Here is a 19,306-nt window from a genome sequence, read left to right as displayed (position 1 = left end):
CTTAATTTGAATTTATGTCCCCTTAGGTTTGTAATCTGAACAAGTGGAAGGATCCCATCAGAATTCAGCATGCTCAACCCATTCAAGGCCTTATATACCCCAATCAGATCACCACGCAGGTGCCTAGTCTCCAGCCACTGCAATTTGCAGAACTTAAGCCTCTTGGTAAGAGGATCCCTTCATTCCCCTCACCAATCTTGTTGCCCTTCTCTGTACACGCTCAAGTAAATCTACATCCTTCCTAAAATGAGGCCTCCAGACCTGTACGCAGTACTCAAGGTGTGGCCTGACCATTGCCTTATACAGAGGAATAATCACCTCCTTTTCCCTGCTAGCAAAATTCCTATATATCATTGACAAAACCCCATGACCTGCCCTGGCAGCCTGTCTGCATTGCTCAGAAAACTTCATATCTGCCTGCACAATTACTCCCAGGTCTTTTTCATTTTCTACCACCTTAAGTGTAGTACCACACAGTTGGTACGTTTCTCTGGGGTTACTTCTACCCATATGCAGTACTTTGCATTTGTCAAGGTTAAACTTCAGTTGCCACTTCTTAGCCCATGTGCCCAAATTATCTAGATCCTGTTGCAGTAGCACACTGCCATTACTGTCATTAACAACCCTGCCAACCTTTGTATCATCTGCAAACTTCGACATTAAGCCTGATATACCTTCATCAATATCATTGATAAATATACAAAACAACAGTGGACCTAACACCGAACCCTGTGGGACACCACTAATAACATTAGTCCAAGAAGAGCAGCACCCATTGATTACCACCCTCTGTCTTCTCCCACTTAACCATCCTTTTATCCATTGTAGCAACTTACCCTTAATACCATTCTGCTCCAATTTGTACAATAGTCTTCCATGCGCAACAGTGTCAAAAGCTTTCCTGAAATCCAAATATATGATATCAAAATTATAGGGAAGAAACGTAAGCTTTGAAGATTATGCAGACATTGAATGTTTCAGAATATGTTTGTATGATGAAGAACCTATTGTGGTTGAACAAGCAGTTTCAGTGAAAGATGCTCATCAAGGATTAGAACTTGTACGTCGTTTTTTTTTTTCTCCCCCTCTCCTTTAGTTGAATTACGTTAAATGTTCAAGCTTTTACTTGTTTTGTTGCTGATTTTATGAACGATCAGTATAACGCCCTTCCAATATAACGTTTTTCTCATTTCCCAAGGGGGTTGTTATGTAGATTTTGTGATGATTATGTATGATTTAATATCTTCACATCTCTCTCTCTCTCTCTCTCTCTCTCTGTTGTGGAAATTCAATGATAAAAGGCCCTTTGCAGTAGTTTGCAAACCCTGTTGGACAACTTGCCTTAACTGGTCAACATACCCATCTGTCTTAATCCAACTGAACACCTCTCGGATGTTTTAGAACAGCAACAGAAAATCAGACCAAACCATAAAATGAAATAGCTAATCATGAGGAACTAGTGACATAAAATTCAAGTGTCCACATAGTTAAATCTTGCTGAATGTATCCCATTGGCATTGCTGTAATCAATAAAGCCAACCATGCCTACAACAGATTAAATTTTGCTATTCTCAATTCATAGAATCTGTTTTCTCTTAGTGTCTCAGTATATGTTAGAGGACCTTAAGTGAAGTGTATATATTTATTTATTTATTTCATTTATGTTTTGCTCACATTTAGGAATTAATTTTGCTCATCAAGTCTTCAAAAATTCCAGTCATTTGTATTTGTAATGATCGTAATCATCCAAAAATTAGGTCTCTGGTTAACTATTGTTTTGATCTCCGTTTCCAAAGACCAAGAGTAGAACAAATCAAGGTGAGTATTAAATTAGTAGTCATAAATGATTAGAAAACTGTTTTAATTATATCCATTTATTGAATTACATGATATACATCAGGGTGTTTGATGTCTCTGAACTTTCCTCGGGAGAATAAACTGCTCCTGGTTGTACCTTTATAAAAGTAGTACTGAGCAAGTTGTATACAAAACAAAATAGTGTGTTCCTATTGAAATTCCATTAAGAAGTTGAAAATATTTATTAGGATTAAAGATATTTGTGGTACATTTAAAAGGGATAAATGTAAGTAAAAAATTTTCTTATAATTTTGGTGATGGCCATGCTCCTCCTAAGTTGCCTAGTGACTAAAGAAGTCTTTGTGGAGCAGACTAGATAAATTTTTGCAGATGGCTATTCTTAATAGGATATTTGAATTCAAAGCATTATAGACTGATATTATTTTCTCTGCATCTAATAAAGTGTTAAGGTAACATTAAAATTCCCCAATTTTAATGTGCTCTAAGCTCTAATTTAACAAGGGCATTTAAAAAGTAAGATTAAAAACATAATAGACCTAAATTTATTTTCAAATTTTTATTTAGTTTATTTTATTTCAATTCAGTTTTAAAGGTTATTTAGAGGTTTAATTTATTTTAGTGTAGTTTATTGAAGTCAGTTTATCATTTACAGTTGCATTAACAACTAGCATCTTTTAAAATTTGAATGCTTTTTGATTGCACTTAGCCATCAGATGAGACAGTCTTCTCAGCAGTCATGTAGTGTCACTTTGATGCTTTTAAAATCTCACATAAAGAACACAAAATAAGCATAAACACAAATAATTGTAGTCCCTCCATTTATTGGTCTTTCAACTCTTCTGTTGCATTTCAATCAGTTTATATATCCATTTCATTTACTGTCGATTAAATAAACAAAGTTCTGACATTCTTTGGTTCCTGAAAAATGAATTGTGCAATTTTCCGAAATACTAGTTATTCAAATTTATCACACTGCCAACAAAGAATACACAGCTCATTGTGGTTGTGACCATGAAAACCACTGCCATTAATAAAATTGAAAAAAAAAAAAAAAAAAAAAAAAAGCAAAAGGTGCATATTCTAAAGGCAATTGATCCGCTGATTCCACAAATACCAAAATTGTCTCTGTCACATCCATTGAAAGATATACTGAAATTTTAGTAACTCAATAAATTTCTAAAATTAGTAAAATGTCTTATTCATTTTAAAATATAGTAGAATGCTAATTATGTGAAGCTTAGTTATCCATTGGGTTGGACTATTAAGTAATTTTGGGGATAAAATTGAGTTTCGAACGTAAATTGATATAAAGAATACGAAAACCTTATATAACAGAACATACCTCCTTACTGCTTTAGGATTGTTTAAGAGGAAATTACACCTTTCTCTATTGTTCATCACGGAGAATTGCTCCATATTTTAAAGCATATTCTGAATCGAGATTTTGAAAGGCAAACTCTTGGTTCTGTACTTTTGTAAAAACGTCATCAGTTGGTTCATGAATGGTAAAGGAAGAAACAGTGTTGTGAATATATGGGTTTTAGTTCCCATGTTGCAATCTGGACATGCATTGGAATTTGTATATTTTTCAGGTTCCATATTGAGGAAAAGGTTATGGGTAGTTTAGTGTTAAGAACTGCAAACTGTGTTATGTTTGAACCATTCTGTTGCTAATGCTTTGCAGGTGGTTAATTTGTAACTAGAAGATAACATAACTAACATTATGGCCGAGCTAATTTGAGGTCAGTGAGATGTTAATTGGATGTGTTGGCTAAGTTCAGTTTTATGGTATTTGTACATAAATGTAATGGTGATAATATGCTCTTCTATTGGATATGTTGAAGGTACCATATTTAACTGTGGTACTATGTGTATAATGTTATGTTCCTCTTGAATGGGATTAAATAGACTATGCTATTAATGTCTTGAATATGCTATTTGGAAGTGTCTTTATACTTATTCAAGTGTGTATTAATTTCATTATAAGACAAAAAAACTAAAGTAAGGTCAGCGTTAAAGACCACATCTTTAAGTTTTCAGGCATGTTAGCTGTGGTAAGTTAGAACTAATTTTATATTGGTGACTGACTGTTTTATTGCAGAAGGACTCTAGTCTGTTTTTTACTTTTTGTATGGTGTCTTGAATTAGACTATTGGGATATTTCCTTTTCAAAATGGCATTAGTTAGATATTGTAGCTCTGTTTGTAAGTCATCTGTGTTATGGCAGTATGTTATTGCATTATGAATCTTTGTATATAAAACTGATCTTTTTTCACTGTATAGATGGTGTGAATAAAAATCCAAATATTTCCCTGTATTTGTCTTTTTTCTATACAAAGTTTTTAACTCATCATTGTGCTAAAAATATTTAAGAAATTTATACTATTATTCTATTATGAAATTTATACTATATACTATACTATTAAGAAATTATCTTATTCGAGATATGATTTTCATGACATAAAAAGATAAATTGACAAAAGCTGAGTGTCTATACAAAACAATTGGTCAAAGTGGCTTATCCAGTTTATGTAGCTTAATTGTGCAAAAAATGTGTGGCATCGCATTGTTCCTAATACCTATAGCTTCCAGAGTGGGCAGATTAATTTTTTTTATTATGTTGGGTTATGAGAACCTTGTATATTTTGTTTTTAATCTATATTATGTTATAGCTATTGTCCACCATGTAGGTATCTTGAGCTTGTAATATTTGTCTAATTTTACTGTTGTATTCAGATTTATCTAAAATTACTTCTGTGTCCTCTTTATAATTTTTTCAAGTTATTTAATTGTTGTAAGGGGACATTGGGTATTATATTTATTTATGATCGTATTAGTGGCATGAATAATTCTATTTTTGCCTGGATGGTTGTTAGTTTGACCTGCAACTCTGCTATAAATTCATTCATTTCTTAAAGTGAAATTTAAACTGTAGCTAGTGATCACAGTTCATTGTTAGTGTGGTGCTTTGATGACAGATTTATTACTGGTGTGGGGATGGAAGCTTTTTTATGTGTATGTGTGACATCTTTCTATTTTGGAAAGCTCTAACATGCACATGTAAAAAAACTTAAAAAGATAACAGAGATTCATAATGCAATAAAATATTGCCATAGCAAAGATGAATTACAAACAGAGCCACAATATCTAATTAATTCCTTTTTGAAAAGAAAATATCCCAATAGGCAAATTCAAGGACACCATACAAAAAGTAAAAAATAGATTAAATAAAGAGTCCTCCTACAATAAAGTAGTCATCAATTCAAAATTAGTTCTACCTTATCACTGTCAACTTAAAGACATGTTCTCTAACACTGACCTTACTTTAGAGTTTTTTTCATCTTATAATAAAATTAACACATACATTAATAATTATAAAGATACTTTCAAATACAGTACTGGAGACACTAATAACATAGTCTATTTAATCCCATGTCAATAGGAATGTAACACATGTTATATAGGTAATACCACAATTAAAATATGGCATCTCCAACTTAACCAACACATCCAATTAATGTCTCACCAACCTCAAATTGACTTGACCAGAATATTAGTTATCTTCTAGTTATAAATTAATCACCTACAAAGCATTAGCAATAGAATGGTTAAGACATAAGTTTTCAGTTCTCAACACTAAACTACTGACAAACTTTTCCTCAATATGGAACCTGAAAAATATAAAAGTCCCAATATGCATGTCCAGATTGCACCATGCGAACTAAGACCTATATATTCATAACGCTGGTGCCTCTGTAGCCAGGTGGGCAGGAGCAACAGTGCGTAGCACACGCTTCTTGATTAGACCAGGGTTCGAGCCCGTGACCACCAAATACGGAGGATGCGGAAAGGTCAGGAAATTACCACCACATGTCCCCGGAGAAATATGGCCTTAGTTGCTAATGCTCCTAAAAACCAAACAACAACGTTCATAACACTTTCTTCCTTTACCATTCATGAACCAACTCTTGGTTCAGAGTACACTTTTAAACTTGGAGAAATTCTCTGTGATGAACAATAGAGAAAAGTTCACTTTCCTCTGTGGGATTTCATTTAAATAAGTTCTTAATGCTTTTATTCTTTCCAATTTTAATTCCATCTTAAACCATATGAAAGCAGTAATAAGAAGGTAGGTTCCGTTATATAAGGTTTTCCTATTCTTTATGCCATGGGGCTGGGTTAAGCATGATCCCAGATATCTTTCTTAGTAAATATTAAAAAATAAAAAAAGCACAATTAATGGAAAGTATACGCACTTTCTAACAAAATTACATGTTTAGAAAAATGCTTAATTCTTTTTATATATACAGTCGATTCCGGTTATTTGGGACTAATGCATTTTGGCCCGATTAAGTGGCTGCTCTAATTATCCAAAGTTTCACATAAACAGTTAAAAATACAATGGATTCACCATAGTAAAGTACCATTCACTATAAGATGTGTTAGTAAGTGCCAGTCGTGATCACGTTTGTGAATTGAATTTTAATTCTATTAAACAGCGATTCTGATTAGCGAAAATAGGAGGAATATTATCCACAGGCTATAAAAGTAAAGATATATTAAGCACAAATTTACTCTTTATTATCTTACTAATTAAAAAATTAAATGATAAGTGAAAATTGGAAGAATATACATGATAATCGGAATAATTAATACGTACTATAATATATACATACTAGCTAGTTCACATTTCTGTTCACTGACGTTTGTGGGTGGGGGGTTAAAATTTAAAACAGTAAAAAGATAAGCAATCAATAACAAAGAACACAGCACACGCAAATTGCAAGTAACCCGATACGTGCATGTGAGAATGGAGTAACAAGTTACAAAGCTTTAAAAATAGGAATGAAGAGAAGATTCTGAAAATTAATTTTTTTATATGATTGAAGATTTCATGAAAGTGTAAACACATTTCACCATAATAACCCAGAGAATTCCAGCTGTCGGTGTTATCGCAAATTCAATAAGATCAAGTTTACTATCCATTTATGATAGATTACACTAACAGAAAAGCTCAATAAACAGATGACTGCTAATTGTTTTTATTGTTGTATGGTTGTGATCTCCAGAAATCTGACTGAACTATGTGGTACGGTCAAAAACAATCGTAGGGTAATCTCCAGTGCTGCAGTCTCCTGCCCCGATTAAACGGCATGTTGTCCCATTTAAGCAATGTAAACCCTGGCTATTTTCTCAATTGGGTTCTGTTTTTTTAAGATTTTCCCCAAATAAACAACTGCCCCGATTAACCGCTGGCCCAAATAACCGGAACCCACTGTATTTTAGAATTTGCTATGTTCGTTTGTTTGGATTAACTGTATTTTTCAATTATCTGGGTTTTAACTTCCAGCAGTCACCATGGATAATTACCACACTGCTGTACTTTAATAAAACTTATAATGTACTGCATACATTCTATTTTCTTAGAAATACAGCAATACTCCACCTAGCACTGATAATTGGTACTGAAACTGTTCCGTGTTATGTGAAACCGTGCTGATTGAGGTATAATTATAATGGGTTTTAAATGAATACGTACCAGAAAAACAGTCTATAAACAAATTATAATAAATCTATGAACAATTTGCACGTGATAGCCAATTAAAAGGATATGAAATAAAAAAATATTGCAAAACTTTTGTTAACGAAAAGGTAACATCATGAGAGATAAACAGCTTTATTGTTTATTTAGGTATTTCGTGAAGTCGTCTCTTCTTTTTCTCAGAGTACAAGTCTTTGTAGCATTGAATCTCATCTTGTGAAATTGCCATTTCTTGATGCTACGTTCAACATCTGGATCTCCATTCATAATTGCCTTGCAGGCTACGTCAACCCCCCCAAAAACTTTATCCAATTCGTCTGTTAAATTTTTTGGTGCCACGTCAGTGTTATCCACTTCAGAATTGGTTTCCTTTTCTTCATATGCAGTTTGCTCATCAATTTCAAGGCGAGTTGCATCATCTAAGTCATTTGCTTGTGAGTCAATACAGTCAAATACATTGGCAGTGTCCAACGTTTCGAATCCCAAGCCTTTTCCGATCTTCACAACGTCTTTGGTACTTGTCTGAATTTGGGATTCAAAACCAGTGAAATCATTTGCCAAGTGGGGCAAAACATATTGCCAAACAGAATGCATGTTGTTGGTAGTGATTTCTAGCCAAGATGCAAATATATTTGAAATCGTATTTAAAGGAGTAAAAAAATAAATTGTGAAATGAAAAGTTTGAAAAGCTATCACATCATCTCGCCAGGATGGAATTAAGAATACTAAACACTGTTGCACTTTGCTATTGGCACATGTGCATGTGAGACAACAGAGTTGGCACCGCAGCATATATGTATACATAACTAGGCTACGACAATGGAGAATATATATATAGAGTACATGTCTAGGCTATTGAATGAGTTTTAATATACAGTAAATTTTCGACTTAAACTTAATTGAAAACCGTGTTAAAGTGAAACCAGTGCTGTTTGAAGCCTCGCTAAGTGAGGTATTGCTGTATTTCCCACTCAGTTTTTTCTTATAGTCCATTTTTTTTCTTTCCCTCTTAAGAAAACAGCAGTAATAGCCATTCATGGCAGTAGCCCAGCATCCTTGGCACTACTTTTCCATTGTGGCTGTGTCCTGAAGAAAGAGTTCCCCTTGCTCTTTGCCTCACTCTCCCAAATTTTGAGGTAAAAAGCTGAGATGGGAATGAATGAAATGAATTTTCAAAATGTTTGGCAGCCCATATCTTTATAACATTGTAGCACAATTGACACCAAAAATTCATAATTAATTGTGTTTTCTTTCCAAGAAATCCATGCATAGCTGCTTTAAATGATTACCAAGGAACTAGTGATTCTAGTGCCATCAGGCTGCTAGTTCAGCATCCTGTAACTTTGTTTCAAATACATAATCTTTGTGAATTTTCTTTATTGATGTTCGATGATTCCTTCTTTCAGTTTTACATCTGTTAAATTAAGAAACACTCCTGTTAGCAGAATCCACTTCCTTCTTTGTCCAGAGCTGTAACAGGTAAAAAACTGCAGCCATTATCAACCCACTGCAGGATGGAAGCCTCCTCAACAATTCACATTGAGGGAAATGGACCATAATCTGCGGGTCCAGTGTGGGTTGGCAGATCAACCGTATTTAGCAATCAGGGGCTTGAACCCCGGTCTACTCAAGGAGCGTGTGCTACTGCACTCCCGCTCCAGACCACTGGGCTATGGAAACAGCGTTCTCAATTAATCCAAACTTTATATGCAGTGGTGAAAGAAGAAACTTTTTTGATCCAACCAGTGGAACATATTTTATATTATTTTTCCCTGGTGAAAATTTTTCCCTCTTTTCCCACTACTGCACAATATGTTTTTCTATCACACAACTGTCCCACAAATATACGAGAAAACAACAGTATTTTGTGAAACCTACCTGTAGACCAGTGAGTAATCCAGTTACCTTAAGATCACCACGAAATTCCAAAGTTGTGGTATTTTATGGCACACAGGATCTTGGACATACTTTCATACATTTCTTTTAAGCCAATAGCATGAAGTAGAGGAAGTGATGTGAATGCATTTCCATTGTGCAGCAAAACTGCTTTTAAACTTAATTTTGAGGCATCAAGACATATACACCATTGATTAGAATAGTGTTCAATGCCTAGTTCGTTCAGAAGTCTAATAATATCTTTACAAAAACACATACCATCTTCCAGAATGAAAAGTTTTGAAAACAGTGTGTGACATTTTCAGCATACCGTTAATTTTAGTTCCTGCTTCAAGTAATATCCACTGCTGTAACCTAGAACCAAGGAGTTCTGCTTTCTCTTTAAATAAGTTAACATTCAACTTTCCTTGCTTAATTCAGAGTGGTGCATTATTATTTTCTAGTTGGTAGCCTAAATCTGTTGAAATGGACAGTCTGGAAAAGTCTGCAGCACAAGAATCCTTGCTGTATTCACCACTGCTTCCTTTATCCCATGATTGGAAGTATCTGGAATTGACAGGGCTTCAATATATGGAACAGGCCTTGTAGATGATATGTTTGGATGCTATGCTCTTCTTGCTCTTTCTGGACATTTCTGATATTTTTGCAAAGCAGAAATAGCAACTGTCAACATGGTTAAAAATAGCAATTGTCAATGTGGCTGCATGGTTCTTTTCACATCATAAATACAGCAAAAGGCATGCTTTTAATTTTCCCAATTATCTGCATCCTCAGATTTGTGGTGTAAAAATGCCCAAATTTTCTCCTGATCAGAATGTTACAACCAAAGTACCAATAATATGCCCCACTAGCAACATTGTAAATTTTCTTCATTTGTGTTTTTGTTATAAACCATCCGGGTGCCTCTGTAGCCAGGTGGGCAGGAGCAGTAGTGCGTAGCACACGCTTCTTGATTAGACTGGGGTTTGAGCCCGTGACCACCAAATACGGAGGATGTGGAAAGGTCAGGGAATGACTGCTGCCTATCCCCGGAGCAATATGGCCTTAGTTGCTAATGCTCCTAAAAACCAAATAACAAACAAATAACATAAACCATCCACACACACACACACACACAGCAGAAATTGTCAGGATGATTCAAATACTTCCTTTGTTTCGGCCATCCCTGGATTTCATTTTGCCGTCAAGATTAATATACATTTAGTAGGATTAAATTTCCATTTTTCAGACCATATGTTAGCCTATGTAAAGGAACAGAGCCTGGTTTCAGTTGTTTACCATCCATTCTACCCGTAAATTATCAGTAAACTTTTGACAGCATTCCCTGTATATCCTCACCATTGAGAAAAATCAAAAACTGATTTTCCCTATCATTGAGGAAAATCCTGTATATCCTTATCATTGAGAAAAATCCTGTATATCCTTATCATTGAGGAAACAAGACCCCATTGATATACAGAAACAAGTTTCTGTTTATCAATCAAGAAACTGCTAGCAGAAAGAAGATGATTATCAGTTTGAAGAAGGCCGTTGTTAGGCTACATCTTGAGTACTGTATACATGTCTGGAGACCTCATTTTAAGAAGGCTATAGATCTACTCTACTGGAACTGGTGCAGAGAAGGGCAACCAGATTGGTGAATGAAATAAAAGGGTACTCTTACCAAGAAAAGCTTCAGTTCTGCAAACTGCAGCATCTGAAGACTAGGCTCCTGTGTGAAGTAGTACACGCTTCTTGATTAGACCGGGGTTCGAGCCCGTCACCATCAAATACGGACGATGCGGAAAGGTCAGGGAATGACCACCGCATATCCCGGAGCAATATGGCCTTAGTTGCTAATGCTCCTAAAAACCAAATAACAAACAAACAAACCTGTGTGGAGATCTGATTGAGATGTTTGAGGCCTTGAATCAATGCCAGACCAAGGTATTTTCGTGCCCCGGGCAGAAATATTTTGCCCCCCCCCATTTCTGGGGGGCCAATATATATATATATATATATACAGTGAAACTTCTCCTAATGGACACCTCTCGTTAACGGGCATCTCTCTACAACGGACATTTTCAAATTCCCCAACTCACCTCCATTGGTTTTAACGTGTTTGCAGCTTCTGTCTAGCGGACATTCTCTGTAACGGACGCGGACAGGCAATCTGCACTGTTTCGTTTAGATTAGCAATTAATTTGATCTCCCCATAACGGACAGCGGGCGAGCTCACGGCCCTTTTTCTAGGAACGTTTCTTCCACGTATTGCCTCAATCGTGTGTTTATTTTCTATTTCCGATTCTCTGAATTTTATCAAGGTTTACGTTGCGGTTCTAAACCCTTTTTCAAGAATTTTAAGGCACGTGTAAAACTTCTGATGAATTCGGTGTGTGCAGGGGGGGGGGAGAATATGGTCGGCCTTTCATCTTTTCAGTTTCAGTTTTGTTCAGTGTCGTGTGAAGTGCACGATGTCCTCTCGTAAACATTTAACTTTAAAAGATAAAGTCGAACTCATTAATGCGTATGATCGGCAAAAAAATAGTGTTCGCAATCTCGCTACAAAATTCAAAATCGGGAAGACGCAGGTAAGCGACATCCTAAAGAAAAAAAAATGAACTGCTCAAACAATTTTGGCAACACGGAAATGATCAGGTTCAAAAATCATTCCCGAAAACTGTTGGACTTCAAATTTGTCGCGCACGTGCTAAAGAAAAAAATTTTCCCTATTATTAGGGAAAAGGCTTTGGAGGTTGTGAAATCTATGGGAGTGAATGAGTTCAAAGCTTCTGTGGGATGGCTAGACAAGTTCAAAACTCGGCATAAAATTTCTTGGAAAACCGTAAGTGGTGAAGGTGGATCTGTTGATACTGGGATTGTAACAGAGTGGACCATCAAATTGGAAGATTCATGTCGTGATTTTGAAGGTAAGGATATTTACAACTGTGACGAAACAAGGTTGTTTTTTAAAGCTCTTCCTAAAAAAAACAGTGAGTCTAAAAAACGAAAAGTGCCAGTGCGGAAAAATTTCTAAGGAACGCTTGACTGTACTATTGTGTACAAATATGCTGGGAGACTTTGAACAACCTCTTGTTATAGGAAAACCACAAAATCCTTGTTTTTTCAAGGGCATAAAGTTGAATCTTTTGAATGTTGACTGCAAGTCTAATAAAAAAGCGTGGATGACACAAGATATCATGAGCGAATGGATAAGTAACTTTAACCAAAACCTGATTCGTCAAAACAGAAAAATTATTCTTTTCATGGATAATGCTGCATCTCACCCGCACATTGAATTGTCCAACATTCAAATCGTTTTTCTGCCACCAAACACATCTCCAGAGTGCCAGCCCTTGGATCAAGGGATAATAAAAAATTTTAAACTTCACTACAGAAAACATGTTTTAAGACATCTCATTGCAAACATGAACGATGTAACATGTGTGAGTGACTTCGCAAATAAACTCAGCATCCAAGATGTGATTCAATGGATTTCCTCTTTAGTAAATGCAATTAGAAAAGAAACTGTCATGAACTGTTTTGTAAAGTTTGGCTTCTCAAACGCAAAAATTGAAGTTGTGAACAGCAATGTGGAGCACCAAGAAGAGCAAGAACTTCAACATCTATTGATAATGTACAATACTTCAGCTACAAGTGACTCTGGCTACAAAGATATAGACTCGAACCTCACTACAGAAGATGGTGCTATAGATATTAATGACATTATCATCGATATTTTTCAAGAAGTTCCTCATGAGGATGAAGAAATGGATGGAGGTCATTCTGTCGAAGAACATATTAACGATGAACCACCGATGAAAATGGAAGAAGTGCTCATACAAATCAATCGTTTAAAAATGTTTTCGCCGCTGAAGAAGATACTGAAGGACTTTCGATGGTTTCTTCACTCCAAACAAATGTTGAAAACAAAATTATCAGCCGGAAGAAGGTGCAGAAGAAAATAAGTGATTACTGTATGTATTTTTCTTAAGATAAAGTCATAATATGCATAGCACAATTGTATGTATATTATTTACAAAAATACAGTATTGTGCAAAATCTGTATTTAATTTAATTTTACATTAAACGTTTAACGATTTTTCTTTATCTCTTGTGTATGTAATTGTATATTATATACAAAAATATTGTTCAAAATCTGTATATATTTTAATTTAATTTTACATTAAACGTTTAACGATTTTTCTTTCTTTCTTTTTTTTTTTTTCTCCCTCAGACTTCTTGTTAGCGGACACTTCTCTCTAATGGACACATTTTCGTTCCCCATGGCTGTCCGGTAAAGGGAAGTTTCACTGTATATATATATATATATATATATATATATATATTTTTTTTTTTTTTTTAAATTAAATAAAATAAAACATAAGCCAGTAGTATGGCAAAAACTGTAGAGCGAAAATTAACATAAAATAACCAAATAAACAAACGAACGGAAAAGAAGAATAAAAGTTAGACATAAATAATAGCCCAGAAACCCCTATATAATTTTGAACTTTAAATCCAATTAACATGACGTATATAAAATTTAGAATAATGCCAATTACATGTTAATTTAGCAGTACCCCCCCCACCCCCCAGAGGTACCAGTGACAAAAGACGTGAAATATCACCAAAAAAGGGGTAGAAGGAACTACTGAAAGATAACAAAATCAGAATAAATTAAAATAAAATAGACTGACCATTATGCCCCATATCGACAGAGGACCACGAGGCCAATAATGGTCATGGAATCGCTGCATTTCAATCGCTATACAAATCGTCGCAATGGTGAAAAGATCGAAGTACCAAATCACTCTTCCTCCCCCGATCGATCCTCCAATGCAGAGGATTTGCACGACGGTGGTCCTTATGCAGCAAAAAATAATTTATTTTTATGTTAATTTTCACTCTACAGTTTTTGCCATACTACTGGCTTATGTTTTATTTTATTTAATTTAAAATATATTTCGGCTTCATATGGAGGAATTGCAAGTCGGTGCCTCTAATGAATGCTCAATTACTTATTTTATTATAATTTAACTTTTGTCAATATTTAATGATAGTATATATATATATATATATAACCATAGAAATAAATTAGAATATTAATTAAAAATAATGCCAGCAGCATGGCAAGACAAGAGCAAAAATAAAACATAATGATAAACCAACAGGAGGGGAAGAGAGGGGTAACAAGAGTAAATATTGCAGCAAAAACCCTCTAAGATAATTTAGAGCATCTAAATGTAAGGATAATTAAATAGAAATTTAACGGCGCCCCCTCTGACACGCACCAATCAGGTGGGGGACTGATCTTTTGGTTGACTCGCCTTTGCGGCGATTTGTCTAGCGATTCCCTGACCATTATTGGCCTTGTGGGCCTCTTTTGAGATGGGTCATAATGGTCAGTCTATTTTTGGTTTATTTTTGTTTTATTTTATTGTAGTGGTTTACATCTCTGTTCGTGATATTTTACATAAATTTGGACCTGGTGCCTGTCAGAGGGGGGCGGCGTTAAATTTCTATTTAATTGGCTTTCGAAATTTAATCTATTTTATTATCCTTACATTTATATGTTCTAAATTATCTTAGAGAGTTTCTGCTGCAATATTTACTCTTGTTACTCCTCTCTTCCCTCCCTGTTGGTTTATCATTATGTTTTATTTTCACTCTTGTCTTGCCATGCTGCTGGCATTATTTTTAATTCCTACTCTAATTTATTTCTATGGTTATATTTCAAGCATCATGTAGAGGAATGTGCTTTTTTGCTGCCTCTGATGTTTGCTGTACCTTTTTATTATGAAAGATTCAGTTTCCAACTACAGTCAGTCCTCATACAGCACGATAGTTGTATTCCTAGAAACCCTCGTGCAATAAAAACAACAGGCCCTATGCGAAAAATAGGGTTAGGTGCCGACCACCCAAGATTGAACACACATTTGTAACCAAAACATTACCAAACACAATAAATTATCATAATAAAATACGTATTTTATTACGACTATTATGTAATAAAATATTGCTAATGCTTTTGCTTCTGTCGTAAGCAAACTTGTTTTTTGTTTGATTTGCTATCCAAACAGATGACAGCCATTCCATCTCTTCCAATTCTTTGTGTCTTGATGTAATGGATTTTAATTGCACTTTGAGTTGTTCCTGCTATGAAAATTGTTTTTATGCATCTTTCTCTATCGACAGAGGCGGACTGATCATAAGCCTTACCGGGGAAACCCCAGTGGGCCGGAGGCCAGTGTGATTTTGGCCATAAACCATAGTATGAGGCGACTACAAATTTTCCCAGGTAAGAATTTTTGATAAAGTCCGCCTCTGTTTATCAATATTGCTTTTTTTCTCTCTGAATCTGTAGTGTTTTCACCAGGATGCTTCCTTTTCACACCTTTTAAGTATTTTACTCATTTTTAGGGAATAAAGCACAATTACCAAATGAGGAGGCACGCTTGGTACACATAAACAAAGCTGTGTGCGTGTAGCAACTGAATAAACAACACCCTAAAGGCAGAGAGACACTATGAATAGCTCACATTTTACTAAAGCACATTTCTGGGGGTTACTACCATAAAACAATAAAAACAACTGTTCACTGATATAAAAAACATAAATACATTTTCAGAATCTTCTCTTCATTCCTATCGTGTTGCGTTCAGTTTTTTACAAATCGTGTATGATCGAATTCGTGTAGTGTAAACATGTGTTATATGAGGACTGACTGTATTTTAAACTTTATTCAAATATATATAGACAAAAAGGTAAATATCAGTATATTTGGTAGGGGGTTGAGCTTGTTATTGTTATTTGTTTTTTTTTTTTTTTTTTTAGGAGCATTAGCAACTAAGGCCATATTGCTCCGGGGATATGCGGTGGTCATTCCCTGACCTTTCTGCATCCTCCATATTTGGTGGCTCACAGGCTTGAACCCCGGTCTAATGAAAAAGTGTGTGCTATGCACTGCTGCTGCCCACCTGGCTACAAAAGCACCGGGGGGTTGAGCTATCAGGTGTAATAACCATGGAAAAATAGGGAGAACCTGTAAGTAAAAAATCGATTTACCTGAAATAAAAATAAAATGCAATTAATAATTATTGTCTGTATGGACCGGCAGACATTGAAAGTCAATGGTGATTGAAGGAGAGAGCTGAGTGTTCACTTGCAGTGTATATATGTGTCATTTGAAGTAGCCTGTGTGTAGGGGGGTGTAATCGTAAACCAGAACTGTACCTGTGTGATGAGGAAGTGAGCAATTAAACAGATGAGGCAAACCCAGCAGAGGGAGAAACAAAAACTAACAAAGTAGTGTGGAAAAGACACACTTTGTAATAGAAGAAACAAGTAGCGATAGTAGAGAAATAGCATCTCGATATTGCTTTCGGCCAGCCTAATTGCTCATGAGAAATAAAATGTAATAAAAAGAACAGCAGAAAGTAATTGAAATGGAGGTGAATAAAGTTCCATTTCAATTACTTTCTGCTGCCGTTGTGTGTTTTTTTTTTTTTTTTTTTTTTGTGATTTGTAAAATTTGGCACCCCAGGCAAGGGCACTGCTAGCCCATGCCTTAATCCGGCACTGCCTTGAATGGATTGAGTGAGCTAGATGTTCATGGCATTCTTCCTCTTTCTGAGACTCCACACATAAGGGGGCATAAATTCAAATTGAGGAAGTTTTCTTGGCTGATGCTTTATAATCTTGCTTTCTTCCATCAATTGCCACTACTAATACTAAAACTGAACCCTGAGGGACCCCACTGACTATATTTACTCCTCTGAAGAATGTCTATTTATTGCCACCCTGTCTCCTTTCACTTAGCCAGCCTCTGATTTACTTGAGGCTATTCCTAGCATGTTCCATACAGTAGCCTCTCATGGGAAATCAAATCAAAAGCTTAACTAAAATTTAGACATCCAGGCTTGTAATTGACTATGCCCAGCCAAGGCACTGCTGTTGAATTAACAGGACTTATCTTTCATTTGAAATGAGGTAAACCACTGCGTGAGCTGCTGTACACAGAAAGTGACCACTGTTCATTTTCTGTGGGTTTCCTGCATGACTTAACTCAACAGTGATTCTGCTCTTTATTTCACTGTCTACATACTTACAGTTGATTATGCTATTTCAATTCCCAATCCAACTCACTGTAGCAGACAAAGTGCACAGTCCTTTTATATAAAATGGCCAGCTATGCACTGGATGCAAATAATGCAGAGTTCAGACACAGGGGAAAACATTTATTTAATGATAATAATGTAGGGATTTCCCCCCCCCCCCAAAAAAAACAACACTTGCCCAGGATACCATTGAAATGGTATGGAGCGAATAAGATGAGATATTTTTAAATATAAATAATATCTAAATCCATGTGGGAAGATTGTTTGACCATCAAATGGCATTGGTTATTTGGGTTGATGATGGAGCAGCCTTCAGAAAGGCCAAACAGTCACTGGGACATATTATTCAGAAGTTTTTAGACATTTGCATAAAAACATGAAAGACAAAGACTAAAGAAAACTTAGCAAAGGAGTCTTACCCAGCCAGCCAGGACAATGAGAATGCTCACAAGCCTCTCATTGCCATGGCTACACTGCACGAGTGCAGCTTTTAATCTTAGACCATCCGCCATATTCACCAGTACCTTTGTACCATTAGACTTTCACCTATTTCCGAATTTGAAAAATACGTGGCTGGCATCCATTTTTCCACTTACAGTGACATCATTGCTAAAGTGGGTGCATTCCTAGATGCCCAAAAGAAATATTCCTTTGCAGCTGGAATCAATGTATTACGTGCATTGGCAAAAATATATTGACTCCAAAGGGGACCATGTTGAAAAGTAACATGTTGCCAGACTTCCCGTATAAATCCTTCATCCTCAGGCTTTTCAAATGCTCTGTGTTTACTAACCTTTTACAATCTGCATTTTTCTGATGTATACACAGTATAGACTGGTCTTTTTAAACAAAATAACACAACAGTTACTGCTCCCACTGCCTGTATATCATGGGGGAGAGGGGTCTAGTGGTTAGTACAAGTGTGGAGATTTATTTATATTCTTGTCCAGTGGTTCAACAAACATTTGTAAAAACTTGAGTCACACTTGGTGTTAATTGTTGCCCACTCCTTAACAATTGATAGGAAGGGGCATCCTCTCGCATTGTTGTAACCATATCCTCATAAATTATATTTGCTGTTAGTCTCTTTTTTTTTCCCCATATATTGGATGACTGCATGGTAATGGATTTTGTCCACCTTTCCTTATTCACACAACTTTTTCAGACCGGGCTAGCCGAGTGGGTAAAGTACCTGCCCGGCAACCCAAAGGTCGCGGGTTCGATTCCCGCCTCGGGCTTGGATCAAAGTACTGCAAAAACCTCGGGAGGTGCAATATGGCCACAGAAGCCGATGCGCCAACAACTACCAAATCAAAAAAAAAAAAAAAAAAAACAACTTTTTCACTTCAGGACCTGTAATTAGAAAAAGAAATTATTGAAACTGTATGAAGCTTGGCGGTTTGCTGTTTGAAGTGTTATACATTTAATCACAGAAGTTTTTAACACTGTACCACTACCTTTTTATACACAGGCTGTGAACTTTTCAAATACCCATCTTATAAATATAAAACAGTATTAGCATTACTAGAGGCACATGATGCAAGAAAGCAAGCTTACACAGCATCAGCCAAAAAAAAAACCTTCCCATTTCACCGATCCCTTCATTCCAAATGTTTGTCTAGTTCTGTCTTGAATTTATTGAAGCTATCAACTTCCACAACAACAGATGGAAGTTTGTTCCAGCAATCAACTACTTGCTGGCTAAAGACAAACTTCTGCACATCTATTCTACAACTGTCTTTCCCTAGTTTGAATCTGTGCCCCCCCCCCCCCAGGTTTGTAATCTGAGTAAGAGGAAGAATTCTATCAGCATTGAGCCTGCTCAATCCATTCAAGGCCTTATACACCTCAATCAGAATGCCTCACAGTTGCCTAGTCTCCAGAAGCTGCAATTTGCAGGACTTAAGCCTTTCTTCATAAGAACACCCCCTTGTTCCCATCACAGTCTTGT

General features: G+C 35.8%; 1 protein-coding gene across 4 annotated transcripts in view; it reads left to right on the top strand.

The window, feature by feature from the left end:
- Positions 1–19,306, top strand: part of Gnf1 (germ line transcription factor 1) — a 397,251-nt gene that overhangs the window by 231,942 nt on the left and 146,003 nt on the right. For all 4 annotated transcript variants that reach the window (XM_090376044.1, XM_090376043.1, XM_090376042.1 and 1 more), the window contains one exon: positions 1,681–1,818. In XM_090376044.1, coding sequence (XP_090232170.1) covers positions 1,681–1,818 — 138 coding nt within the window. The remainder of the gene's footprint in view (positions 1–1,680; positions 1,819–19,306) is intronic.

This window comes from Mastigoproctus giganteus, chromosome 6 (assembly GCF_048544385.1).
Source record: "Mastigoproctus giganteus isolate SK-2022 chromosome 6, ASM4854438v1, whole genome shotgun sequence".
NCBI lineage: Eukaryota > Metazoa > Arthropoda > Arachnida > Uropygi > Thelyphonidae > Mastigoproctus > Mastigoproctus giganteus.
Note: the sequence above shows the minus strand (reverse complement) of the source record. Positions and strands in the feature narration are given on the sequence as shown.